A 24,808-nucleotide genomic window follows, 5' to 3' on the forward strand; every position below is an offset into this window, starting at 1 on the left:
GAGGAGCCTGGCCTTTCTGAAAGTGCCTGTGTGTGCGCCAGGCTCACAGCTCAGCGGGGAGTGGAGGCCCAGGCTGAGGGGCCAGGACTGCAGCGTGGGGGTCGTAGTGCTGTGAGCTGCTGGCCTTGACCGCCTCCCTGGTTGCTTTGCCAAATGGACTTTGTCCAGATGTTTTCTCTGGTACTTACAGCTGGCAAAGATGCAGAAGACAGGCCTGGGGCTTGGGGGCTCAGTAGGTGGCACACTGTGGTCACAGGCCTGTCACCCCAGCACTGGGGAGGGAGAAGCAAGGGGGAAGGGAGTTAAAGTCAACCTCGGCTATGGAGTCAATCTGAGGCCAGGCTGGGCTACCTGGGACCTTGTTAAAAAAAAATAAATAAATAAATAAAAAAAAAAGGAGGGCTGGAGAGGTGGCTCAGAGGGTAAGAGCACTGGCTGCTCTTCCAGAGGTCCTGAGTTCAATTCCCAGCAACCACATGGTGGCTCACAACCATCTGTAATGAGACCTGGTGCCTTCCATGCCAGAAGTATATTGTATGCTTATTAAATAATTAAATATTTAAAAAAAAAAGGAAAGGAAAGCTTATGAGCTTATGTGTTAAATGATAATAGTACTGTCCCTGTGGGTTAGGGGAGGCAGAGCTGGGTGGGGATCTGAGGTGTGGTTACCCTCTCACTGGGGGCCCCGTGGCAGTGATTCCAGGAACACTAAGGATCCATTTTCGTTGGTAAGCCATCGCAGCTGCCTGAAATAGACGTGCTGAGCCACAGACCGAGCAGAGGAAACACCACGGCCAGGAAGCTCTTGCCCGCACGTGGCACTGCTGACCACAGCCCTAGCCTGTGAAGCCCTGGACACTTGACATGGGACCTAAATGTGTTTAAGCATGTTTTTCGTGCCACAGGAGGCTGGGGCTGGACTCACGGGCATAGAACTCGCCTGATGTGCACAAAGCCCTGGTCTCTACACCAGGTGTGGTGGTATGCGCCTGTCATTCCAGTAATGGGGAGACTGAAGCAATAATGGGTCAGTGTTACATCTCCGTGAGCTACATCTTCGCGCGCTACAGGTCAGGAGTTCAAGGTCAGCCTCAGCTACCTGGGACGACTACATGAGTCTCTGTCTACAGAACAGATAGAAAATGCCCTAACACTTCTCTTTAAGACACTTTCACTCATAGTCCAAGCTAGCCTAGAACTGGCCATGTTCCTGCCTCAGCATCCTGAGTGCTGGGATGACAGGTATGTGCCACCATGCCCAGCTCTACAAATGGATTTTTATAAAGCCACTACCTTCAGAGGTGTCAAAAGCTGCCTGCTTCCCTGTGCAGGGAGCAGGCATTGTGCCCATCTTGTAGATGGAGAAACTGAGGCCCTGGCACTCACCGTCATCAGTCAAGGCACTGGGGACACTCAGTTGCCATAGAGATGGCTCCCTTGCAGCCTGCATCCCTGGCCAGATCCTGCTGCCCCAATTAACATGCCTTTAAAATTAGCTCTTCTTGGTGCTTCTCATGCTAGGGGACTCCAAGATTCAGGGAAGGACCAGGCTTCCTGCAGGGAAATGACCCTTGCTCTCTTTAGGGCTCAGCTGCTCTCACCCTCTACCATCCTTTTTAGTTTTTACAGCAGGGTTTCACTGTGTAGCCCAGGCTGGCTCATCCTTTTTAGTTTTTACGGCAGGGTTTCACTGTGTAGCCCAGGCTGGCTCATCCTTTTTAGTTTTTAGGGCAGGGTTTCACTGTGTAGCCCAGGCTGGCTCATCCTTTTTAGTTTTTACGGCAGGGTTTCACTGTGTAGCCCAGGCTGGCTCATCCTTTTTAGTTTTTATGGCAGGGTTTCACTGTGTAGCCCAGGCTGGCTCATCCTTTTTAGTTTTTATGGCAGGGTTTCACTGTGTAGCCCAGGCTAGCTCAGGACTCCTGGTCATACTACACAAAACCCACAAGGACTGGCAATAAGAGCTGGCTTCCTGTCGTGTCAGCTGAAGAACAGAGATTAAAATAATATGCTCATAGGCCACCCACCCACACTGCATGTCCAAAAACCAGGACACGGAGCAGGAGTGAGAACCCAGAGGGCGAGGCTGTCCCATGCCTACATATACTCTCCGTGACACACACCGTGAAGAGAGACTCCCAAGGGTTGGTCTCTGACTGCAGCCGCACACATGCACACAACCACACACGTATGCACGCAGATACACTTTGTTGTTGTCTGAGACAGGGTCTCTCTGTGGCTTTGGAGCATGTCTTGGCCTCAAACTCACAGAGATCCGCCTGCCTCTGCCTCCCGAGTGCTGGGATTAAAGGCGTGCGCCACCACCCGGCGATATCCATTATAAAATTTTAACAAATGCCTGTGACGTGAAAGTCACTTTTCCCCATCTCAGTTCCGCATGCAGCACGGCTCGCTCACTCCCACTGCCACTGGCATCATTGTGTTCAGAACTGTCTCCCCATCCCACACTAACTCCATGCCCTCCCCTGCCCAGGGCCCTCACTGACCACTTCCTATCTCTGTGGGTCTGATGACACCAACCCTGTGGTGTGTGGCCCCTGTCACTGGACATTATGTCCTCCAGGGCCACCTGCATTCGAGCAGGGATCAGAATGCCCTTCATGGCTGTATAATATTCCAGCGAGTGGCTTGACCGCGCCATGTGTGCCCATTCGTTCCTTAGAGAAGTCTTTGGTGTCTCCTTGGCCAGTGACAATCACGCAGCGTTTTATTTTCAAAACGTCAGTGAACATGGGACAGGCAAGGCCCGCGGGGGACTGCGATCCCCTCCTGAGGAGCACCCGTCCTCCAGCTGGCTCTTACTTCGAGCCCTGGTGATCATTGCCCTTCCTGAGGTCAGCAGTGACCTCCTGCAGGCAGCCATCTCCCCAACCCCTCCTACCTGGACCGCGGCCCGCCCACACGCACGCGTCACCCACCCACACTTACCTTGTCTCCTAGCAACGCTCCCCTGCATCCGCAGCCCGGGTCCAGCTCTCCCTCAATACCCTGGCGCTCGGTTTCCTGCCTTGTCTGGGGTCCAGGCTTGTGCCCCTGACCCTCGGCTGGCCTGCTGCGGGGTCCCCTGCCTCGCGGGGACAGGACCTGGGCGGGCCGGTCAGTTGCTGCGGCTCTTGGAGGCTTCAGGGAGCTGCACAGCCCAAACAGGACTCCATCTGGACTGAAATCACCAAATGCTGGATTTGTCGCGGAAGCGCCGTGGTTTGGGGTTGCTAGGCGGGTCCGACTTAACTCTTTGTCACCTGGCGTGGACTCATCTGCCTTCCCAGGGAGACACGGGTGGGCTTGGCGGAGGGGCTCAGCGCGGAGCGGTGGGGCGCGGTGCTTTCCCAGCACTGAGCCTAGACCAAGGTCGCGGCCACCAGTTCCCTCCACTAGTGAGATCGCCCAGCTGTGAAGCACTGTCCCCCCCTGAGCCAGCCTCAGGCTGAGCGCCACCAGAAAGAGGCTTCCTGGTTTGGCTACCCACGCGTGCCTGGCCCAGCCAGACCCAGCCAGTACACTTTTCTGTCTGATAAGGACACTGCCTGCACTGTACCCTTATCAGGGCGGGGGAGGGTGGAGTGTGGAGGCGGAGGCTGGGAGGAAGTATGACTGGTCTCCGCACACTGGAGGGTTGCTCTCATGGAGGCTGAGCTTAGATTCGGGGTTCCACCGGGAGGAGGGCGCTCAGGGAGAAGAGGGAAACTGGAAGGGAGACTTTCCCAAGGCCTGGGGCCTTGCACTCCGAGGCACCTCCTCCAGGAAGCATTCTGCTCCTGACCAGGCCCTTCCCGGGGCGGGCGGAGATCAGCCCACGCTCATGAGGCAGGCTGGTGTGGGGAGACTGAGGCCTGTGGGCACTTCCACCCCCACACCCAGAGTGAAGGACACGAAAGCCACAGGGCACACAGGCAGATCTGATTTATTACCCACCCCGGCCAAGTTCTGGATGATTCTACAGACTCCAGGCATTGTGCCTTTAAAAGCCACAGGCAGAATGGAGCAGGGTTGAAGCCTTGGGTAGTCCCGGGGGGCTCAGGGGTCCACAGGGTGACCTGGGGCAGAGTGGGCCCTGTCTGCAAAGGCACTCAGTGACTGGGGCTGGGTTCCACTGTGGGGGACAGCGTCCCAGGGACCATAGGACTCACCGCTGGGGTGGAGCTGGAGTCTGTGTGGAGGACAGGATTGGGTCTGGGGTCTGGGGAATCCCATTCTGTGCTCTCTGCTCCGCCACCCCGCCACCCCAACTCTGTGACTTCTAAAATCTTCCAGGCCACCCTTCCTGGCATTTCAAGGAAGTGATTCAGATCCCACCTACTTCATGTGACATCAAGGGAGTTTCAAATTAATTAGTATCAAGGAGTGGAAGTCACTGCTGCCTGGGGGTGGGGATGACGGAGCCATGGCACAGGGTCACCGCATGTGGACAAGGCTACAGACCCAGGAGGCCCGAGCAGGTTCAGGCCTGTGGTGATGCTGGCTCAGGGCAGCCCTGCCGGCCCCGCTTTCTCTCCCCAGAGCCCTCCTGGGCCTGACTAGCCTCCCTCATCCTCTTCCGGGCCCGGGCCCCAAATCTGGTCCGCGGAGGTAACTGTTCCATGTGAAGGACCTTGTGTATCTGCCGGAAGGCCACGAGACGCAGGGCACGCTGTGGACAGCGGGGTCCTGTCAGGCCTGCCCTCTGCAGGGACCAGGGAGCAGGGCTGTTCTGTTCCTTGTTAGTTTCTGGTGACAGGCATGCAGCCTGGGGAATGCCACCTCTGGCTACTGGCACGGGATGGCCTGGAGCCCTTGGGACCCCACCTTGAATTCAGTGCAAGACACCTGGCTCCTCTGAAAGTGGCAGTGTGGCTGAGGTATTTTCTTTGACACCAGGCCCAGGCTAACCTCAAACTTTCTATACAGCCTTGAATTTCTGCTCCTCCTGCCTTCATACCCAGTGCCCAGGATGGAGCCTAGGGCTCCGTGTAGGACAGTGGAGCCCTGGACTTCTGTGGCCCAGGCCACTCAGTGCTGCCCTCTGGAGCTGTCTGTCACTCCCAGCCCCATTCCTGAGTCCAGACTGCAGGAGGAGGATGGGGACCCGTGTACCTGAGCACTGGCCGTCAGGTCTTCCCGCTGTTGTGGGGTCATGGGCTCCAGGGCATCCTGTGGGCCTTTCTCACAGGGGTCCTGCAGCCCCGGGCCATCTGAACCAGGGAGAAGGTAGACACCCTTGTGAGGGTACTAGCGGGGTAACTTCACTTGTAGTCTGTGTTTGCCTGTAGCGACCCATGGGCCACACTGGGCCAGGTCTGCCTCGATAACATACAGCCTGGGCACATTGCATGGGTCCCCTACAGCCCTTTTGTCCCTGGGTGGGTAAGCACGCCCCAGCCTGTGTGACAGCCCACAGGACAGGCCTGACCCTTGGCCCTCTTTTCCCACCCAGAATCACCCATCGGGGCCCACTTCTGTCCCTTCGGAGGGCACTGTGGCCCTTCCTCATCCCAAGTGCTGGGGTGGCAGCTGTCCACCAGGCCTGGACTGTGCAGTGCTGGGCTGAGACCCAGGGGCTCCGGGGACACTAGATGAGCCGCAGCCCAGCCCCACGGTGTGGCGCCATAGTCACCACGGAGTCCCTAAAGGATGCGACATACCTCTGCCCCTGTGCTCTAGGCTATGGGCCACTCTTCCAGCGTGTATAGATGACCTCTCTTGTGTGTGGATGTGGATGGCCGCTGTATCTGCCGTCCATAGCCTAGCCTCCCGCCCACGCCTGTCCCATCACTGACCTGTCAGGAGCGCGCCTGTGGCCACGTACTCCAGGACCCGCCGCATGGCGTCCCCTGGGCTCAAGGGCCGGGGCGCGCTGCTCAGAACCTTCTCCACCAGCAGCTCCATGGCCTGAAGGGGACACAGGGCCAGGGCTTGGGGGACATGACGGGACACTGTAGCTTGGAAGGGGGCAGGATTGGTGAACAAGGCTATGCTGGAGTACGTGTCTGTGAGGACATGAGTGTTCTCAAGTTCCAGGGGCGCCCTGGCTCCTGCCCTGATGCTGATGGCTCTTGTGAAGCAAGTATATTCCCTGGGACACCTGCATTCTGGGCTTTACCCCCCATTTTGGCATTTAAGGTGACAGTCAAACATGACAGTGACCCACTCTGGATTAGTCGGGCGCCGAGAGGAGACCAGGCTGGACCCCCACTTGTGGTTTTTCACTGTCCCCTGCGGCCTTACCCAGGCAGGCAGGGCCCCCCAGGGGGGCAGGCAGCGACACAGTTCCCGCAGAACTCTGATGACAATCACACACGGCTGCAGGCCACTGGCTCGAGCCTTGGGGGGGATACACACTGGTGGTCAGTGGGACTCTGAGACAAACTGTGGCTGGTGACTGTCCCCACCTCAGCCACCCCGGGTCCTGACCTGGAACCACTTGGCATGACGGAGGGCGGCCAGGGTCTCAAGGCACCGCTCCCTGTCCAGGACATCCTCTGGGTCAGGCAGAGAGTCTTGCAGTCCTAGAAGGGACAGGACACTGAGTCCCTGCCTCACAGGGTGGCCCTGTTCCTCTGCACTGCACACTGGGCTCCAGCTCCCAGTGGAGGCCTCTCTGCTCAGCCTCCTGAGCACTGGGATAAAGGACTGACACCATGCCCGCACCTACAGCTGGGTCACTACTGTACACGCTGACACCGTGCCCACACCTACAGCTGGGTCACTACTGTACACGCTGACACCGTGCCCACACCTACAGCTGGGTCACTACTGTACACAACCGTATGCTGAAGTAGTGACAGCCTGCAAGTCTCAGGCCTGGGCCCAGCTGCATAGAGAGGCCCTGTCCCTAAACTCCATGGAGAGGTGCGCTCAGCAGGAGAGGACTTTCCAAGCACGTGCAAAGGTCCAGAGAGTTAGCTGTTAGCTCGACTGCCCCAGATTTGCTCCTACGTGACCCCGTGTGACCCTGCATGACCCCACGTGACCATGTGTGACCCAGAGCTAGTGAGGCCACTGGGGGTCCTACCCAGGGCAGGGTGTATCTGCTGTGCCCTGGAGACCTAGGACAGGAAGTTGGGGATGTACCTCGTTTTACGGAGGGGTCTTCGCGCATCAGGGGTGAAGTGGCGGATACAGTGACCTTCACCCCCGGCTCCACGCAGGCTGAGATAACGATGTTGGCGTCGCGGTCAGATGAGACCTCGTACTTGTCTTCTGCCACTATCTGGGGTACACATGACAGGAGCCCCATGCACACAGAACGGTACTGCCCGTGTGCCCATCTGTCCACCTAGTGTGCCTGATGCCAGGGCCAGCCCTGTGCTGGGAAGGCCTGGGCGGCTTGAGACCCGCCAGGGAGGCTGAGGAGCCACTGCTGCACATAGGACAGCAACTTAGTAGAAAAGCGGCTGGTGACGCATATGACAGAACGGGAAGGAAACACAGCCTTTCACAGGCAGTCACCCTATGGGTGCACAGACACAACTGTGTGTGTGCATGTGTAACGTGCGTGAACGTGTGTGCATGTGTAACGTGCGCAAACGTGTGTGAACGTGTGTGTGCATGTGTAACGTGCGCAAACGTGTGTGAACGTGTGTGTGCATGTGTAACATGTGTGAACGTGTGTGCATGTGTAACGTGTGTGAGTGTGTGTGCATGTGTAACGTGTGTGTGCATGTGTAACGTGTGTGAGTGTGTGTGCATGTGTAACGTGTGTGAACGTGTGTGTGCATGTACATGTCAGTGTTGGGAATGGAGCCCAGAGCCTTGCACCTGAGAGTGCTCACCACTGAGCTACTGACTCAGCCCTGGGTAGAGCTTGTCATCCCCCTGCCTCAGCTGCTGGGATGACAGGTGTGTGGCTGATTCCTCTTTTGTGCATGTCAGGGCCAGAGACTGAAGTCAGAATGTTTCTCAATTGTTTTTCCATCTTGTTTTGTTTGTTTGTTTGTTTTGGTTTTTCAAGACAGGGCTTCTCTGTGTAGTTCTGCCTTCCTGGAACTAGCTCTTGTAGACCAGACTGGCCTCGAACTCACAGAGATCCGCCTGCCTCTGCCTCCCGAGTGCTGGGATTAAAGGTGCGCACCACCGCCAGACCTGTGACTAGCTTTTTACATGGGTTCTAGACACTGGAACTCAGATGCCAACACGTATGAGCGAGACGATGGCGTCACCCCAGCCCTGTGGGCCTCTCCGCTGTCTCTCCAGCCTTGCCCTTACCGACAGCTCTCTGGGCAGCTCCTGCTTGATCCTCTGCAGCAGGGAGTGCGTGGGCTTCTTAGAGCACAGCAGGGTCAGTTGCACACTGTGGTCCCCGCGCAAGACCAGGCCCTTGGCCAGGATGCCAACCCGAACCACACCCTTGAGCATCCGCGGTGGTGGAGGCGCCAGGGTGCTGAGGAGACAGAGAAGCAGCACAGTCAGCAGGGACAGACGGAAGGGTGCTGTACTCCTGAGCACCAGGAACCAGGCCTCTCTACAGCAGAGGCCTGATGGGAAATGAAACACCTCCATCCCCAGTATTCATCCCTCAGCCCCATGCAAGCAATCCCATCACTGGAGAGGTCAGACATCTACCTCTCTATGATCTATCTGTGTGTCTATGATTCATTTATCTACCTATCTATGATCTATCTCTATCTACATATCTATGATCTATCTCTATCTACATATCTATCTATGATCTATCTCTACATATCTATGATCTATGATCTATCTCTATCTACATATCTATCTATGATCTATCCCTATCTACATATCTATCTATGATCTATCCACATCTACATATCTATGATCTATCTACATCTACATATCTATCTATGATCTATCTACATCTACATATCTATGATCTATCTCTATCTACATATCTATGATCTATCTACATCTACATATCTATGATCTATCTATATCTTTCATGTATGTACCTACCTATCTATATCTGAAACAAGGGTTCACTGTGGAGGCTGACCTCATACTCACAGCAATCCTCCCGTCTCAGCTTTCTGAATGCTGGATTCACCAACCCCTACACATGGGGGGTGGGAGGCATTTTCTCCACCAGAAGCCTTGGGAGACAATGGAGGTGGGACAGAGCTTTAACCCTGTGGCATCCATGGCCTCTGGTGTAGCACTAACCCATGCTGGCTGCTCTCCTCGGCCAGTGTGTCCGACACCAGTCTGAGGGCTCGTTCTGTGTGGGACACAGCTGTCTGGATGGCCTGCAGCTCCTCCTCGGTGGGGTAGATGGAGGCATGCTTGCTCATGACATGTCGATCGTCACTGCTCTCTGGCCGGCGCCCCGACTGTGGGGAGAACTACGCTCATCAAGGGTGGGGTGAGGACAAGACAGCCAGCCCTGGCAGGACTGCGGAGAGGGTGCAAGGCCAGGCAGGCTGCAGGGAGCCCTGGCAGGCAGGAGCTGGCTGTGGCCAGCATCTGAGCAGCTCCCACAAGGGAACACATGCTGGGGCTGGGGTCTGGGTGGGACAGCTCTTCTCTGGCAATGTTCTTCCATTCACAGGCCAGAGGGCACACAGGGCCTGTCCCCAAGCAAGAGGCCAGACTCAGGTTCAGCCTAAGGATGGACATTTGTAGAGAACAGGAGGAAGCCACGGTGTGGGAGAGACATGCCATGCTGAACCCACATACTGTGTAGTCTTCACGGTCCTGAGGCTCCTGAGGCCTGGTGGGGACCGAGGAGGTTCTTACACGGCACATCAGCCCCCGTCACCTACCTGGCGCCAGGTGGTGGCCATTCCTGGCTTGGCAGTGGGAGCTGGCAGGGCCCAGGCGGGTGACGTGGGTGACTGCTCTTCAATCTGGGGCTGGGAGAGCTCCTCAAGCTCTCTGTTCTGTCCTTCTTGCTGTCTATGGCCAGATGTGGGGGGACACAGGGCTGTGATCACCAGAGAACCCCACAGACTCACTCCAGCCCCAAGGCCCAGGTGACCACAGAGAAGGTCTAAAGAGCGGAGCAGGATGGATGCAGAGACGCCAGAGGTTGAGGACGTCTGAGGTCCGGGAACACGGGGACATCAGAGGTCAGGAAACATGGGGGCATCAGAGGCCAGGAAACATGGGGGCATCAGAGGTCAGGAAACATGGGGGCATCAGAGGTCGGGGGACACGGGGACATCAGAGGTCAGGAAACATGGGGGCATCAGAGGTCGGGGGACACGGGGACATCAGAGGTCAGGAAACATGGGGGCATCAGAGGTCAGGAAACATGGGGACATCAGAGGGCAGGGGACATAGGACATCAGAGGTTGGGGGACATAGGACATCAGAGGTCGGGGGACATAGGACATCAGAGGTCGGGGGACTGTGAGGAGGTCAGAGGGGACATCATAGTGACCTTAGTTCAGAGCTCCAGCGCCGTGCATCCTCTAGTCTTGTCTGTGCCAGCTGCCGCTGCCGCTGCAGCCTCTTGACCAGCACCCTCTGCATGGGGCCGCTGGGCCGGGCGGCCACCAGAAGTGTTGGGTCCACTTTCTTCTGCAAAGGCAAAGCCAGACAGATGATGCCACTAGAGGGGACGAACAGACTGAAGCAGGGGCCACCTCCTGGGCACAGAGGGCCCCAACTAACACTCACCAGCTGCTGGTTCTCACAAAGCTGCCCCTCCCACAAGAGCAATGGAGGGAAGTGTGCTGTGGGGACAGCAGGTGACATGCAGGCCACAGCAGCCAAAATGGGTGCTTTGGGAAAGGTCCTGACAAGGTACTGGAGGTGTGGGCTACTCCTGCTCACTGCACAGCGGACCTGAGGAGCGAGCATAGGCTACTCCTGCTCACTCTGCACAGCCTACCGAGCACAGGTGGGGTCAGGAGTGCAGCTCCACAGGGAGCCACCAAGGGGCATGTTCAAGTTCAAGCTGCTTCAAGTTCACTGAGGAACTAGAAACACTGAGCCCGTGAGGAGCTGCAGCAGCTAAGCACAGCCTGGCATTGAACATCTGCAGTCTCCTGCGTGGCCAAGGAGGAAGACTCCTGGTGAAGAAGAAAGCTATGGACCTGCCTGCCTCCCGCACCCCATTCCTCTCCCACTGGGTGGTCCCGGCGGCCTCTAGTGCCCCTGCCGGACATACCCGGTACTGCAGCCGATGCCGCCGTCCGGTCAGGTGCAAATCCCTGGCGTTGCGGTCATTGAAGCTGCACTCGCAGAGCTTGCATCGGAAGCGGATCACCTTCCCCTCCTCGCTGCGCACCTAGGACAGAACACGGCTCAGCCGCCCACTGGCCAGCCCTAACGCCCAGGAGGATTCTGGGCACCAAGACACCCAGGACACTGGTCCTCCTGGTGGGGCTGGCAGGAGCCCAGGTTCTGCCCCTGGCCTGGTCCCCTCCTCCCCTAGCTCCACCCCGGGACAGAGCCCACATCCCATCACTTTCTTTGGTCTCCATGACTTCTGTCTAATGCCCTGTCTCAGCGGCAGGCCACCACAGCTGGCTCCAGCGGCTGACACAAAGTGCAAGGCACAGAAGCACCCTGCACACACCCACACAGGTGACATCTGGGCAGGCAGGTGCCACGGAGCCAGCTGTGAGTGGAAACGGCTCTGCACAGGGCAGAAGCTTGTGAAGAAACCGTCTGCCCTGGGTGTCTGTGCAGTGGTGGGCAAGGGCTGTCCTTGGGCTGACAGTACGGGCCCAGGACCTCAGGGTGGAGGGAGCTGGTTGATTCTTGCAGGAAAGGCCAGAGTGTGGAAGCCAACTGAGGTGCAAGGTGCCACAGCCTGGCCTGCTGGGTGGCAGGGTCCTGGTTCCCTGCCAGGCTTTCCTGCCCCCGGCCCTTGTAGCACACCCTGAAGGAGGTGGACATGAGAAGGGGCTGGCGAGTCTCGGGCCCGTGGCCCTGCATGGAGCTCACTCACCTCTTCCACATACTCTGTGCCCACTGGCTCGATGTCCCCATAGGTCCCTGGAGCTTCCCCAGGCCCTCCCCTGGTGGCCTCTGCCTTGGGATGTGGTGGTCTCCTTTCTCCGGGTCGGCTGTGTGCTGTCTGCAGTTCAGGTGGCCCTGCCAGAAATCATGACCGGCTGCAACCCCAGGCTCTCCCCACTCCTTTCCCACAATGCCCCAGGAACCTGAAGCAGAGGAGCAGTAGCCCCTCCTTCCTCTGGAAGATGTCTGTGGCAACATGGAGCCGTGCAGCCACAGAAGGGCAGGTAGAATGTCCAGGCTACGTGGGAACAGCTCAGAGCAAGGAAGCGAGGTGCTCCGCAAATGGCCACTGACTGTCTGCTGAGGGCAGGTCACCTCACGGAGCTCCCAAGGACAGTGGCTTCCTAGTCAAACTAAGTTTTCACAGAGCTGTGGTACACACCCTGCTCATAAGTTTGAGGCAGGAGGATCACCAGTTTCAGGTCACCATGGGCCACACAGTGAGATCCTGTCTCAAAAACAAGAGATGGCCAGGGTGGCACCTGTCTTTAATCCCCGAAAACTGGGAGGCAGAGGCAGGAGGATCTGAATTCAAGGCTAGCCTGGGCTACAGAGTCAGAAAGAACTCTGACAGCCAGGAACCCTGGAAATCCTGTCAAAAAAAGAAAAAAAGAAAAACAAAAACACCCCCAAAATTTCTAAAAGCTGGGGGCATAGCCAGGGTGTAGCCCTACCTAGAATCCCCAGTGAGGGACTGAGGGTGTGGTCAGGGTGGAGTCCCACCAGGAATCACCCCAGTGAGGGGCTGGGGGCGTGGTCATCTGCTCACATATAGGGAACTGGAGAGACCTGTACCCTTGCGTGAGGCTGTTGATCCTTTGGCTGGTGCTGGCCGGCCTGAGGTGTGTGGGCTGTAACTGCTGTGAGCTTCCTGCTTGACTGAGGTTTCAGGGGTGCTGTCCGAGCCTCTGGTGTAGGTGACACTCTGAGGCGTGGGCTCAGAGGGAATGGGCTTCCCTAGCCTGGTGTGCAACTTGAAGACCTGCAATGGACCCCACAGCTCTCAGCCAGGAGCGAGTTTGGAAAACGGGGCACTCCACACCGAATTGGCTACTGGAGGGAATGTGGGGGCCGCACCCTGGTTTCTACACTCTGTGGGAAACTCCACGCTAAAACACCTCCTGGAGCCACCTCCTGCCTGCGGTCCCATTTCCCAGCTGTGGCACCTCTTTCTCTCGACCACCTGCACTGGCTCCCACTGAATGTCATCTACCTCCAATGCAGCCAGCTCTCTAGCTCCCCAGCTGTAGCCTGTGAGTGTGTGCACGAATACGTGATTTGGGGGACCCCAGCTGAGACAAACACAAACACACTCATGCCCTGGGTTCAGTCAGACTCTAGCCACAGTGCCACTGCCTAAGGTCGCTACCTCCAGCCACGTCAGAACAGGCTCAGAGGCTCACAGTCGTCAGCCCCCCCCTTACCCTCCCCCCACACCTGCATGTGCTCAGAGCTTACAGCAGGCTTGGGAGGCTCATACCTTCTGGTGCCTGGCTCCCCTCATGTGAGCTGCATAGGCATCCGCCCCGGTGCAGGACACAGCACAGAGGCCACAGTGCAGGCTCTGGGCCCCTCGCGGACCTCCGCTGGGCTGTGTGCCTGTCCTCTGAGCTGCTTGCTTCTTCCTGTGCTTCTGTCCTTCCAGGTGATCCCGATAGGTCTGGAACAGAGCGAGGTGGCCTGGGTGACCACACAGTCATCATCTGCAGGCTGCAGAGCTGGCTAGTGGGAGCTCAGAGGGACACAGGACCCCTGCTTCCTCCAACACTTGTGCCCAAGAGAGGTATTAAATTACAAGAGTCAGGCAGTATTAACTCCAACCAGGTTCTTAAGAAAATATTCACCAAGGGTTCGGTGGTTTGTCTGGGAACAGGGGGCTGACACCAAACAACACCTGGATTTCCAGGCTGGGGCTGAAGTTTGTGAAAAAGGCCTGAGTTTCATCCCCAGGACCTCAGGAGCTAGATGTGGGGTTGCTGGCCTGTCCTCTGAGGCAGGGGCGTCGGGAGCTCAAGGTAATCCTCGAACAGTTGTGAGTTCAAGGCCAGCCTGGGATACACAAAACCCTCCTTAAAACAAAACAACTAAAAAACAAACAAACAAAGAAAAAGATAGATGCTGGGTGAAGTCAGGGTTAGAGCAAAGCTCCAGGGGATGCGACCCCCCCCCCCCGTCTGCCCCAATGGACAGGCACACGCAGGGCACAGACTCACATGGAGAAAATAAACGCAATTGAGAACACGAGCGCAGAGAAGCCCCTTCTGAGCTGACGCAGAGTGTGACACTTGCACACGTGTGAGCCTTGATCTCACAGAGCTCTAACAGACGAGCAACCGCAACCGTAGATCAGATGCACATCCGGGCATCAGTGCCCACAGGGTCTGACAGCTCAGCCCATGTGAGCAAAACGGGCTCCGGTCTTAGAATCATGAAAACCAGGCCAGCCGCAGCCCATGCAGCCCAGTGTGGCAGCGGGCGAGTGACAAGGGCCCCAGAAACACACAGCATGCCTGCACCATCGCTGACTCTAAGAAGGTGCTGAGGCCAGAGGATGGCAGGCTCAGAGCAGCCTCAGCCACGGGGAGGTGGCCTCAGTGTGCTCTCTCCTCTCTCCATTGTGTGTGTGTGTGGGGGGGGTGTGCATGTGTGGTATGTTTGTGTAAATCTGTGTGTGGTGTGTGTGTGTCAAGACAATCGTTCTGTGGTCATCTCTCAGTGCTTTCTTTCTTCTTTTTTATTTTATTTGTTTACTTTGGTTATTTCAAGACAGGATTTCTTTGTGTAACAGTCCTGGCTGTCCTGGAACTCGCTCTGTAGACCAGGCTGGACTCGAACTCAGAGATCCACCTGCCTCTGCCTCCTGAGCGCTGGGACTGAAGGTGTGCACCACTGCCCGGCCCTGCCACTGTTTTTGGAGGGTGACACTAAGCTGCCCACTGCCAGTGCTGACCTGTGGCCCGGCGCAGCTGACCCTGCAGACCTCACAGTAGTGCACGGAGGGTGGCCGGGGGCTCGCCTTGGGCTTCGGCAGCCTGTCCAGGAATGGCAGCACGTCGCTGGTAAAGCTGGGGTCCCAAGGTCCGAGGCCTGGGCCACCCCAAGGGTCCGAGCCCACAAGAGCCATTGGGGATGTCTGTTGCTTCTGCAGGACCCGCTGGGACTTCAGTGGGCGGTCTGAGCCGTGGGTGCTCGGGCCTAGGAGGGCAAGAGACAGTACACTCAGCCAGGCTTACCCAGAGCAGGGAGGGGACAGTCACAGGGGTCAAGCCTGTGACCTCCTATGGCCCCCAGCTGCAGCTCTGCCAGAACACAAGGAAATTTTAAATTGAGACTGGAGCTGGCAAGATGGCTCAGCGGACAAAGGCTCTTGCAGCCAAGCCTGCTGACTTGTTCCGTCGGGAAGCTGTCCTCTGCCCTCCACACGCGCTGCCAAGACACATGCGGTAACAAGTAAATGTCACAGACAAAAAGACACAAGACTGCTGGCCGGCTGGTGATGGTCACAACTTTAATCCCAGCACTCAGGGAGGCAGAGGCAGGCAGATCTCTCTGACTTCAGGGCCAGCCTGGTCTACAGAGCGAGTTCCAGGACAGCCGGGGCTACAGGGCTACACAGATAAACCCTGCCTCAAAAAGCTAAACACCAAAACAGAAAAAAGAAAAAACCTAGGACTAGGGTCTAGCCAGAAGGAGCTCCACTTGGTCTGGTCCAGCCCAGGCCTGTTGTGTGTCTGTGCTGAGTGTTGGCTGAGATGTGGCCCCTGTGATAGCCATGGCCATCCCTTCAGAGGATCCCGACACTCACCTGGTCGGCAGAGAGAGGCTGCAGCTGGCTGCTCTGCTGTGTCCTCGCAGTTCCTGGGCACCTTTGACTCTCGGTAGCTGTGACCACCCTGCTGGAGCATTCCATGGGACAGGGACAGAGAAAAGGAAACAGCTCAGTGAGGTGGATGGGACAAAGGGGGCAGTGGGGCAGGACACTGGGGGGCAGTGGGGTGGGACACTGGGGGGCAGTGGGGTGGGACACTGGGGGGCAGTGGGGTGGGACACTGGGGGACACTGGGGTGGGACACTGGGGGACACTGGGGTGGGACACTGGGGGGCAGTGGGGTGGGACACTGGGGGGCAGTGGGGTGGGACACAGGGGGCAGTAGGGTGGGACACTGGGGGGTCTCTGGGGTGAGACATGGGAGGGGCAGTGCACAGGAGGCAGCTTTATGGTCTGGACCCTGGTCATGAAGTGTGTTTTGATGAGACAAGCTCTCATAGTCCAGGCTGGCCTCGAACTCCCCACACAGCCAATGGTGACCTTGGATTTCCTCCTCCTCAGGAGCTGCCCCAGGCCTGGTTTACGTAGTACTGGGGATGTACCCAACAACCTTGTGTATTGGGCGAGTATACTGCCCACAGACTACAGGTCAGTCATTTGTTTATTAATCTGTTGTGTGTAGCGTGCACATGAGCACGCAGGGCACAGCACAGCCCACACGGAGGTCAGAGGACAGTCTGCGGGGTCACTTCTCTCCATCTACCAGGTGGGGCCCAAGGTTCAAATTCCAACCATCAAATTTTTTTTATTTATTTTTTGAGATGGGTTTTTTTTGCATCTTTGGAGCATGTTCTGGACCTTGCTTTGTAGACCATGCTGGCCTTGAACTCACAGAGATTCGCCTGCCTCTGCTTCCCAAGTGCGCCACCACCACCCGCCCCAGTCCTCAGATTCAGTCACAGTGTCTTTCCCCATGCCTAGCCAGCCAGTCCTACTGTTTTATTTATTTAATTTTTTCAGGCAGGGTTTCTCTGTGTAGCCCTGGCTGTCCTGGAATTCACTCTGTAGACCAGGCTGGTCTCAAATTCACAGAGATCCGCCTGCCTCTGCCTCCAGACCCGGACCCTAGTTTTGCTTTTTTTTTTTTGAGACAATATCACCCAGCCCAGGATGGACCCAACTCCCTACACACATGGGCCTGTGTCAGCACAGTAGGTCTGAGACATTGTTTCAGTGGTACTGCCACAGGACTGAGGAGTCAGGAGGGAAGAGCCCTCACCACAGACAGCAGAACCTCCTGTGACAGGTACGCCCTCACCACAGACGGCAGACCCTCCTGTGACAGGTACACTCTCATCACAGACGGCAGAACCTCCTGTGACAGGTACGCCCTCACCACAGACAGCAGACCCTCCTGTGACAGGTACGCCCTCACCACAGACGGCAGACCCTCCTGTGACCGGTACACTCTCATCACAGACGGCAGACCCTCCTGTGACAGGTACGCCCTCACCACAGACGGCAGAACCACCTGTGACAAGTACAGCCTAGGCCGCACATCCAGGCTCCACAGACAGGGTTGTGCACGGTACTCGAGCCTGCGTCTCTATGACCTATCGACTCTGCTGCCCTTCAGAGCCACCCAGGGCTAAGACAGCACCCAAAGGTCACCAAAGCCTCCAAGACTACCAGGTATGCCAGAGCTGCACCGGTGTGACTGACTTCCTCCCAAGGCCCCCATCTCAACCTTCCTGCTTACGTCCCTGTTAAAAGCTCATGAAACCCCAGTGCTAATTCAGGACCACCTGGCCCAAAACTCTTCTCAGTGTGGAAGCCAGGAGCCCAGGTTGGTCTGAGTCAAGGCACCACAACTGTTGGCTACGTGAGTCAGGGATGAGACAGGGCAGGAGCTGTGATGGGGGAGGTGACACAGTGGCCCCAAGCCCTGGTACCCCCATAACTGCTGTCTGCTGGAGGGGATTCCCTCAGAGCCTTGCAGGCTCCTCTCGAGGCCACTGCCTGGCTGGGCCACAACTCTGTCCATCTCAGTGTCTCTAGAAGTCCCCTCCTTGGGAGGTGTCAGTGTGGTGGCTCCTGTCACCGCAGAGCAGGTCCTGTCCCTAGAAATGCTGAATGGGACACCATGGATGTCCCACTCAACACACATTTCCTTGTGGTGTCAGAGCACCAATCGCTCACACAGAGGACCCGGGTTCAGTTCCCAGCACCCTCATGGCAGCTCATGACCACCCGTGACTCCAGCTCCAGGGACTGACAGCCTCCTTTGGCCTCTGTGGGCGCTGCACACATGTGACGGAAGACACACATGCAGGAACTCACTCATACATGTAAAAAATGAACTAAAATCTTATTGCATGAAGTGGCGCTGCAGTACCTGGTGGGTAGATGCAGCCGCGGCCACAGGGACAGGACCTGGGGGCCGGCTGCTGGATGCGGAGTCCTGGCTGGCGTGCGGCTGGGTGGCAGGGGCCAGGGCCTGGCTGGTGGTGCTCTCTGTTCCAGGGGTAGATTTCATGGCATAGCTGGGCCCAGCAGCCAGGACAGGAAAAGCCGAGGATGGCTGGGTGCTGGAGCCACCGGAACACAAAAGGCAGAGGGGGTTAACTGGGTCTCCACGGCATACGACCCCCAAGCAGGTGGTTGGCCAGGCCAGCCCCTCACTCCTGTGGCCACAGACGACACTCACGTCCCCGGAGCTCACACTGGACGGCCTGGCCAGCACAGGCAGAGAGGTATGTGCCGGCACACCGACATTGCAGATGAATGTTGGGAGTGAACGCGAGTCCTCACACTGTCCAGCAGGTGCTCTGACCAACTACGCTCTCATCTCCCCCGTATGGCTTCATAGCCGCAGTGACAGCCCAAGAAACCCAGGTGGGTGGAAGTTCTCACAACCAGGCCTGGTGGTCAGGCCTGGCTATCCCTGCTATTCTGGAGGCAAAGGCTGGGGGCTGGAAATTCTAGGCTTGTCTGGGCTATCGTGAGTTGTGTTTTTTTATTTTATTTTATTTTATTTTATTTTATTTTATGTTTCGCTTGCATTACCACTGGTGTGGCTAGTGCCCGCAGAGGCCAGCAGAGGGCGCCAGGCTCTGTCACTGAAGGCAGATTGTGAACCACCCTCTGGTTCCTCTGCAAGTGCAGCTGCTGTATTCCAAACACCTCTCAGCCCCTCATCTTCCTTCCCCGGTGTCTACCCAGCGACCAACAGCACCGATGGCCACCAGGTACGGCTGTCCATCCCAGGACGCCTTTCGGGGAGACTTAGTTCGCTCCGCAGAGGAGGCTCACCTGAACTATTGTTCCGCTTCTATATCCCCAGTGCTGGGAGGGTCTACTAGCCACGGAGCCCAAAGACTCCTTCGTGCTAATGTGTGCTCTACCCACCAGGGGCCTCAAAGGATCGCGGCCCTGACACCAACATTCCTCAGTGTCACTGTGAGTTCCGAATCAGTAAAAACTGGGGTCACAGCTAAGGGTTCCCAGGCGCTTGTTCACTGGGCCCTCTGAGAAGTCGGAGGTTACCACCACAGTGAGCGCATCTAGGACTCAAAAAACTGGGCCTGGCTTAGAAGCTGCCAGAAGGGTGGCAGGTGACAATCAGCAGGCTGGCCCGCCTCGAGGGGCGTGGCCCTGGGGACAGACAGGAGGGACACCTGCTTTCCTGGGCAGTTCCCTGTTAACCTGACACAGACTGTAGTCATCAGAGAGGAGGGAGCCTCAGCTGAGAAAATGAATGCCTCAAGATCAGGCTTCACACGAGCCTGGAGGACATTTTCTTAGTTGGTGCTCAATGTTGGAGGGTCCCACCCGCTGTGGGTGAAGCCTCCCTGGTGTGATGCTCCCTGGTGTGATGCTCCTGGGTTCTACAGAAAGCAGGTTAAGGAAGCCATGAGCAGCCCCTCCGTGGCCTCTGCTACAGCGAGGCAGTGATGTGAAGCCCTACATTGAATTAAAAGGCCTTCCTTTCCAACCACGTTTGATCATTTCATCAAACTTAGTAACCTTGGCTAAGACAGAAACTGGTGCCGGGTGCATGGGGTTGCTGAGACAGACCTGGTTGGGTTCTAGGGACTAGGGAGGCACGGAGTGCTCACCACCAGAGGACAGGGAGGCCCCTCGCACAGATGGCACCAAGAGAGGCATAGCTGCTGGAGGCCTGTGAAGTTCAGAGGGGAGCAAAGACCCTGTGGGCCATTTGCAGTTCTGAGTTAAGAATCTGTGGTCAGCCATGACCACACCTTTAATCCCAGCACTCTCGAGGCAGAGGCAGGCGGATCTCTGTGAATTCGAGGCCAGCCTGGTCTACAAGAGCAGTTCCAGGACAGCAGGCTCCAAAGCTACAGAGAAACCCTGTCTTGAAAAACCAAATAATAATAACAATAATAATAATAGTAATAATAATAATAAATGTTCCTGGCCTGTTGGAGCTAAAGAATTAGCTGTGATTAGCAAGGAGCCAGCACACCAAGGTGAAATCGTCTGGGACAAGTGTCCTCAGAGCACAGAGAAGCTGTGCTCCAGAGGCGGCAAGGCTGTACCTCACACTGGCGCCATGAGAGTCCGGGAGAGGGCATTGGTGAAGGCGCATGCTCAGTGGCAATTGACTGAAGGAGCCAAGCCGAAAAGCTGAGGCTTGGCCCCACGAAGAGAGCCTCTGAGAGGCTGCAGCAGAGACTCCGGTGCTGTGGAGATGTCTGTACCATGGGATGAGCACCAGGAACAGCAGCGGTGGGGACGACAGGCTGTGTGCGCTGCAGAGGGCCGACTGGACGTGACCCAGGCCCATGGAGGAGCCCAGAAAATGGTGAGTGGATCCCAGATATTTGGACATTGAATTATTTGCACTGTTGCAGTTTGGTTTTACCTTGTTCCAATGGTTACTGTGCTTGGTTCTTTCCTCTTGGAAAAAGAGCTTTTTTGATTTTACAGGATCCCACAGCTAAGACTTTGAATTTTTAAAGTGATTTTGGAGTTTTACAGAGGCTTTGGATTTTATTTATTATAATTGTTGTTTTTCAGAACATGGTTTCTCTGTGTAGCTCTGGTTGTCCTGGAACTCCCTCTGTAGACCAGGTTGGCCTCAAACTCAGAGATCTGCCTACCTCTGTTTCTCAAGTGCTGGGATTAAAGGCATTCGGACCGCTACTGGCTCAGAGACTTCAGATTTTTTTTTAAAAGATTTATTTATTATGTATACAGTATTTCTGCCTGCATGTACACCTGCAGGCCAGAAGAGGGCTCCAGATCTCATTACAGATGGCTGTGAGCCACCTTGTGGTTGCTGGGAATTGAACTCAGGACCTCCGGAAGAGCAGTCAGTGCTCTTAACCGTTGAGCCATCTTGCCAGACAAATCAAAGGACAGGGCAGAAGGTGCCGCCTGGCTGGTGCCCTGCACCCCATGGCACCCCATGCTCTGGGGTGCTCCCCATTGGAGTTGGGCTCCCCAAGTGGGAGGCGCTGCGCTGAGTGGAGGGTCTCTGGAGACCAACTTTTCCTGAGCCGAGGGGCTCGGCCTTGTCCCCTCAGGGGCTGTGTCCGGGTGATGCAAACAGCTGACATTTGAGGAAAGGGGTAAAAATACAGCTAAGTGATGAACAGAGGAGTCAGGGTTCAGCTTTCGCTTTTTTCTAACACAAAACCAGATGGAACCAAAATGAAATTCCTTCTGACCTCTGCAGCTCAGAGGCCGGGCTTTTCCAGCTGCCATGTGCGCGGTGGTCTCAGTACCTGGCACCCAGCCTGCATCGCTGTGGCAGGGATTTAGGTTCTGGGCTGGGGGTGGGGGTAGTCTAGCTTTGCTCTCCTAGCACCGAGAGGCCGAGGTATCCACAGCACCTCCTCCAGAGCACGCACAAGCCAAGCCGGAGCCCCTTCCACACTGAGCAGCGTCGCCCAAGGCCTAGGAGGCCTGCGTTAGTCTCCTTTCTCTTCTTCTCTCACCCAAATGTGGGGAACTTATCGCGGGCCTTCCTGTTGCAGCAGTAATCCTCACAAGGGTTGTTCAGGGCCACAGTTAGTGAGCGACGGGGCAGTGCCACCCTGGGCTGAGGTCCTGGGCTCTACAGAAAGCGGGCTCAGGAAGACAGGAGGAGCAAGCCAGTGAGCAGCATCCTCCATGGCCTCTGTATCAGCTCCTGCCTCCAGGTTCCTGCCCTGACTTCTTCAGTGATGAACAGTGGTGTGGACGTGTAAACCGAAGAAACCCTTTCCTCCCCAGCTTGCTGCAGGTCTTGGGCCACAGCAGAGGACCACTTGCAGGAGTCAGGCAATCTTTCAACCTGAGTCCCAGGGACTGACCAGATTCCAGCTTCAGCAGCAAGTACTTTTCCACACTGAGCCCCTCTCTCCAGCTCTTGGCCGTGGTGTGTCATCACACAAGAACCCTACCAAGATACCTGCTGATGGGGGAATGAATGTGTCCCCAGCCGTCAACCCCCCACAACTCCCAACACTGAGAGACGAATTCTCCCTAAGCCTCTCAGCCTGGCCTCATTGAGCTGTAGCACAGGCTAGCCTTGAACTCCAGACAGACTTCTCCCCACCTCAGTTTCTCTCCCCAGGAGCTGGGGCTGGAGGCCTGTGCCATCTGGCCCATACTTTTACTGAAGAACAGAGCCTCACTTCACCCTGCCTACCTGGGTCTCCCTTAGACACCAGAACCCCCAATCCATACCCACCTGAAGGGTTCCCCATCCATCAGGGACCAGAACTTCCCCCTTCATCTCCATCTGGAGGATCCCCCATCCATTAGACATCAAAACCCCACACTCTATCCCCGTCAGAAGGGTCCCCATTTTTACACAGCAGAACCTCAGCCTCCATCCCGGCAGAGGGTCCCCCATCAATTAAACACCAGAAACCCCAGCTGCTTTCATGGGGCGCCAGAACCCCCATCCTCTCTCCGCTAGGAAGGTTCCTCAAGGTCTCAAGTCCTCTCTGAGGTCAGTCCCCTCCCCCAGCTGTCCTCCAGTCCCCACCCTCCAAGACCCAGGTCTGTCCTTACAGGGTCCCTGCCCCGCCCTCCCACGGACCCCAGGGACCGTCGCCCCGCCCAGAGCCCACCCCGCTCCCCGTGACTCATGGACCGCGTCCTGCAGGGTTCGGGCACCCAGCCGCACGCGGGGCTCGTTACCTGGACGACGGGCCGGCGCCCTGCGCGAGACCGGAAAAGCCGCTGGCCGCCATGTCCGCGTCCTCCCCGAGCCCGCGGGAGTGACGTCACGGCCGTGCCCCCGACGCACCGCCCGGGCCCCGCCCCCTCGCGAACCTGCCGTCCCTAACCTCTGAGCGCCTCCGTCTGGCCCTGCCCACGTGCCAAGCCCCGCCCACTCTCCAGGACCCACCACCCCTAACCCCTGAGCGCCTCCGTCTGGCCCCGCCCTCCCATCCAAGCCCCGCCCTCCCGGGCCCGTCTGAGGGCCTTCTCTTGTCCCCCTCACAAGCCCCCCTGCTCAGCCTGCTTGCCCTGGGCCCTGTGATGATGAGAGGACCCGCCATGCGCCCCGGGGACCCGACTCCAGATGTGTGGCCTGCTGGCAAGCCGCTCACTTACTGGTCTACATCTCCAGCCCACGTCCCCAGAGAGGGCACACGGGTGGCACGTGACCACCCCCGTCCTGAGCGCCCGTGGCTTCCAAACCCTACCTAGGCGAGGAGCCCCACGTCTTCCTAGAAGGCAGGGAGGCTACGGCAATTTCTCTGGTTTACGTATTTTCTTTCTTTTTTTAAAAAAATATTTATTTATTTATTTACTATGTATACAATATTCTTTCTGTGTGTATGCCTGCAGGCCAGAAGAGGGCACCAGACCCCATTACAGATGGTTGTGAGCCACCATGTGGTTGCTGGGAATTGAACTCAGGACCTTTGGAAGAGCAGGCAATGCTCTTAACCTCTGAGCCATCTCTCCAGCCCACGTATTTTCTTTTCCTATTGTGTGTGCCCCTGGAAGTCGCCAACCACGGCAGACGTACACACGGGGACTTGTTCTAGAAGGGTGCACACTGATTTATCCCTATTGAAGGAAACACAAAATGGAGCATTACTCAGCCCAGAAGAAAGAGGGAAACCTGGAGACACGTTCCAACGGGGATGGGTGGCCCTTGAGAACAGCACGTCAGCACCCTGAGCCAGACCCAGAAGGATGCACAGCCAGCGACTCTGCCCTCACACGTCAGTTACAGAAAGTCGGAAATCCGAGAGCGCGGGCAAAGGGCCTGTGGCAGGAGGAACTTAACGTTCTCATAGGATGCAGGGAAGAGCCTCGGAGGTCTATGAGGTCATGGAGGAAAAAAAAAGTACAACAGATTGACAGGGTGGGGGTCTTAAACCCCAAGCATGTATTCTCTCATATTTTGGGGGACCAAAGTCTGGGCAGGATCGGCTCTTTATAGACTCAGGATCCGTCCCTGTGGCTCTTTACCTTCTGGAAACTATTGACAGTTCTCATGAAACCATCATCAGCTTAGCCTCCATCTTCCCAGGATCTCTGCCTGGGGATTCTAGGCGGGGCCGCACCCTGACCACGCCCCCAGTCCTCTTTACATTTTAGTGGGGCGGACTGTGTGCCAATGCGCGTGCCGAAGACAGCTGCTGACGTCACGCGTCTTCCCCAATGGTTCTCCCCAGGCTCCTTCTGCAAGCACACACAGTCACGCTTGCAGAAGCCTTGCAGAAGGCGTCCTGGCCCCTGCTATTTCTCCTCACGTTTGCAAAGCAAGAGCTTTTACCCACTGAGCCATTCCCACGAACCCCTCTTCTCACTTCTGAGATGGGGTCTCGCTCAGGCTGACCTTAGCTTCACTCTGTAGTCCTGCCTGACCTCGAGCTGCAATCCCCTGCCTCAGCGCACTCAGCAGTTGAGTCCAGGATGCAAACTCTAGTCTTCCCTCAGCAACTAGAATTCCTCTGGAAACCTGCAGGGGGCGCAGCTCCTGCGGCAGCGCAGACCCAAGCCATCTAAAACAACCAGCTAGGTCCGCGGCACCCCAAAACCCAGCTTCATCCTGACTTACCCCTGAAGGGGGATCTGAAAACCTCCATTTCTCTGCCCTTAAAGATGGTTTCAAGGGCGCCTCCCCCAGCC

General features: G+C 56.8%; 2 protein-coding genes across 3 annotated transcripts; both read right to left on the bottom strand.

Moving 5' to 3' along the window:
• Positions 1-50: 50 nt before the first annotated feature.
• On the bottom strand, positions 51-3,975 carry LOC126489283 (uncharacterized). The gene is made up of 3 exons (XM_050123443.1): positions 3,879-3,975; positions 2,950-3,560; positions 51-272 (listed from the first exon to the last, which is right to left on the bottom strand). Exons 1-3 carry the CDS (start codon positions 3,973-3,975, stop codon positions 51-53), a joined length of 930 nt encoding a protein of 309 aa, XP_049979400.1.
• Zfr2 (zinc finger RNA binding protein 2) lies at positions 3,907-22,990 on the bottom strand. 2 transcript variants are annotated; one of them, XM_050123565.1, is made up of 18 exons: positions 22,856-22,990; positions 18,093-18,285; positions 15,734-15,821; positions 14,879-15,123; positions 13,409-13,588; positions 12,724-12,910; positions 11,858-12,003; positions 11,072-11,191; positions 10,340-10,479; positions 9,720-9,852; positions 9,121-9,287; positions 8,206-8,380; positions 7,072-7,210; positions 6,412-6,506; positions 6,226-6,321; positions 5,778-5,889; positions 5,095-5,192; positions 3,907-4,651 (listed from the first exon to the last, which is right to left on the bottom strand). In XM_050123565.1, the coding sequence occupies exons 1-18, from the start codon at positions 22,906-22,908 to the stop codon at positions 4,463-4,465; spliced, it is 2,556 nt and encodes an 851-aa protein (XP_049979522.1). In that variant the 5' UTR covers positions 22,909-22,990; the 3' UTR covers positions 3,907-4,462. The 2 variants fall into 2 exon arrangements, with proteins under 2 accessions (XP_049979522.1, XP_049979521.1); XM_050123564.1 differs by having other exon boundaries at positions 15,734-15,824.
• Between the last annotated feature and the right edge of the window lie 1,818 nt (positions 22,991-24,808).

This window comes from Alexandromys fortis, unplaced genomic scaffold (genome assembly GCF_014885135.2).
Source record: "Alexandromys fortis isolate MF-2015 unplaced genomic scaffold, M_Fortis_MF-2015_v1.1 scaffold_221, whole genome shotgun sequence".
NCBI lineage: Eukaryota > Metazoa > Chordata > Mammalia > Rodentia > Cricetidae > Alexandromys > Alexandromys fortis.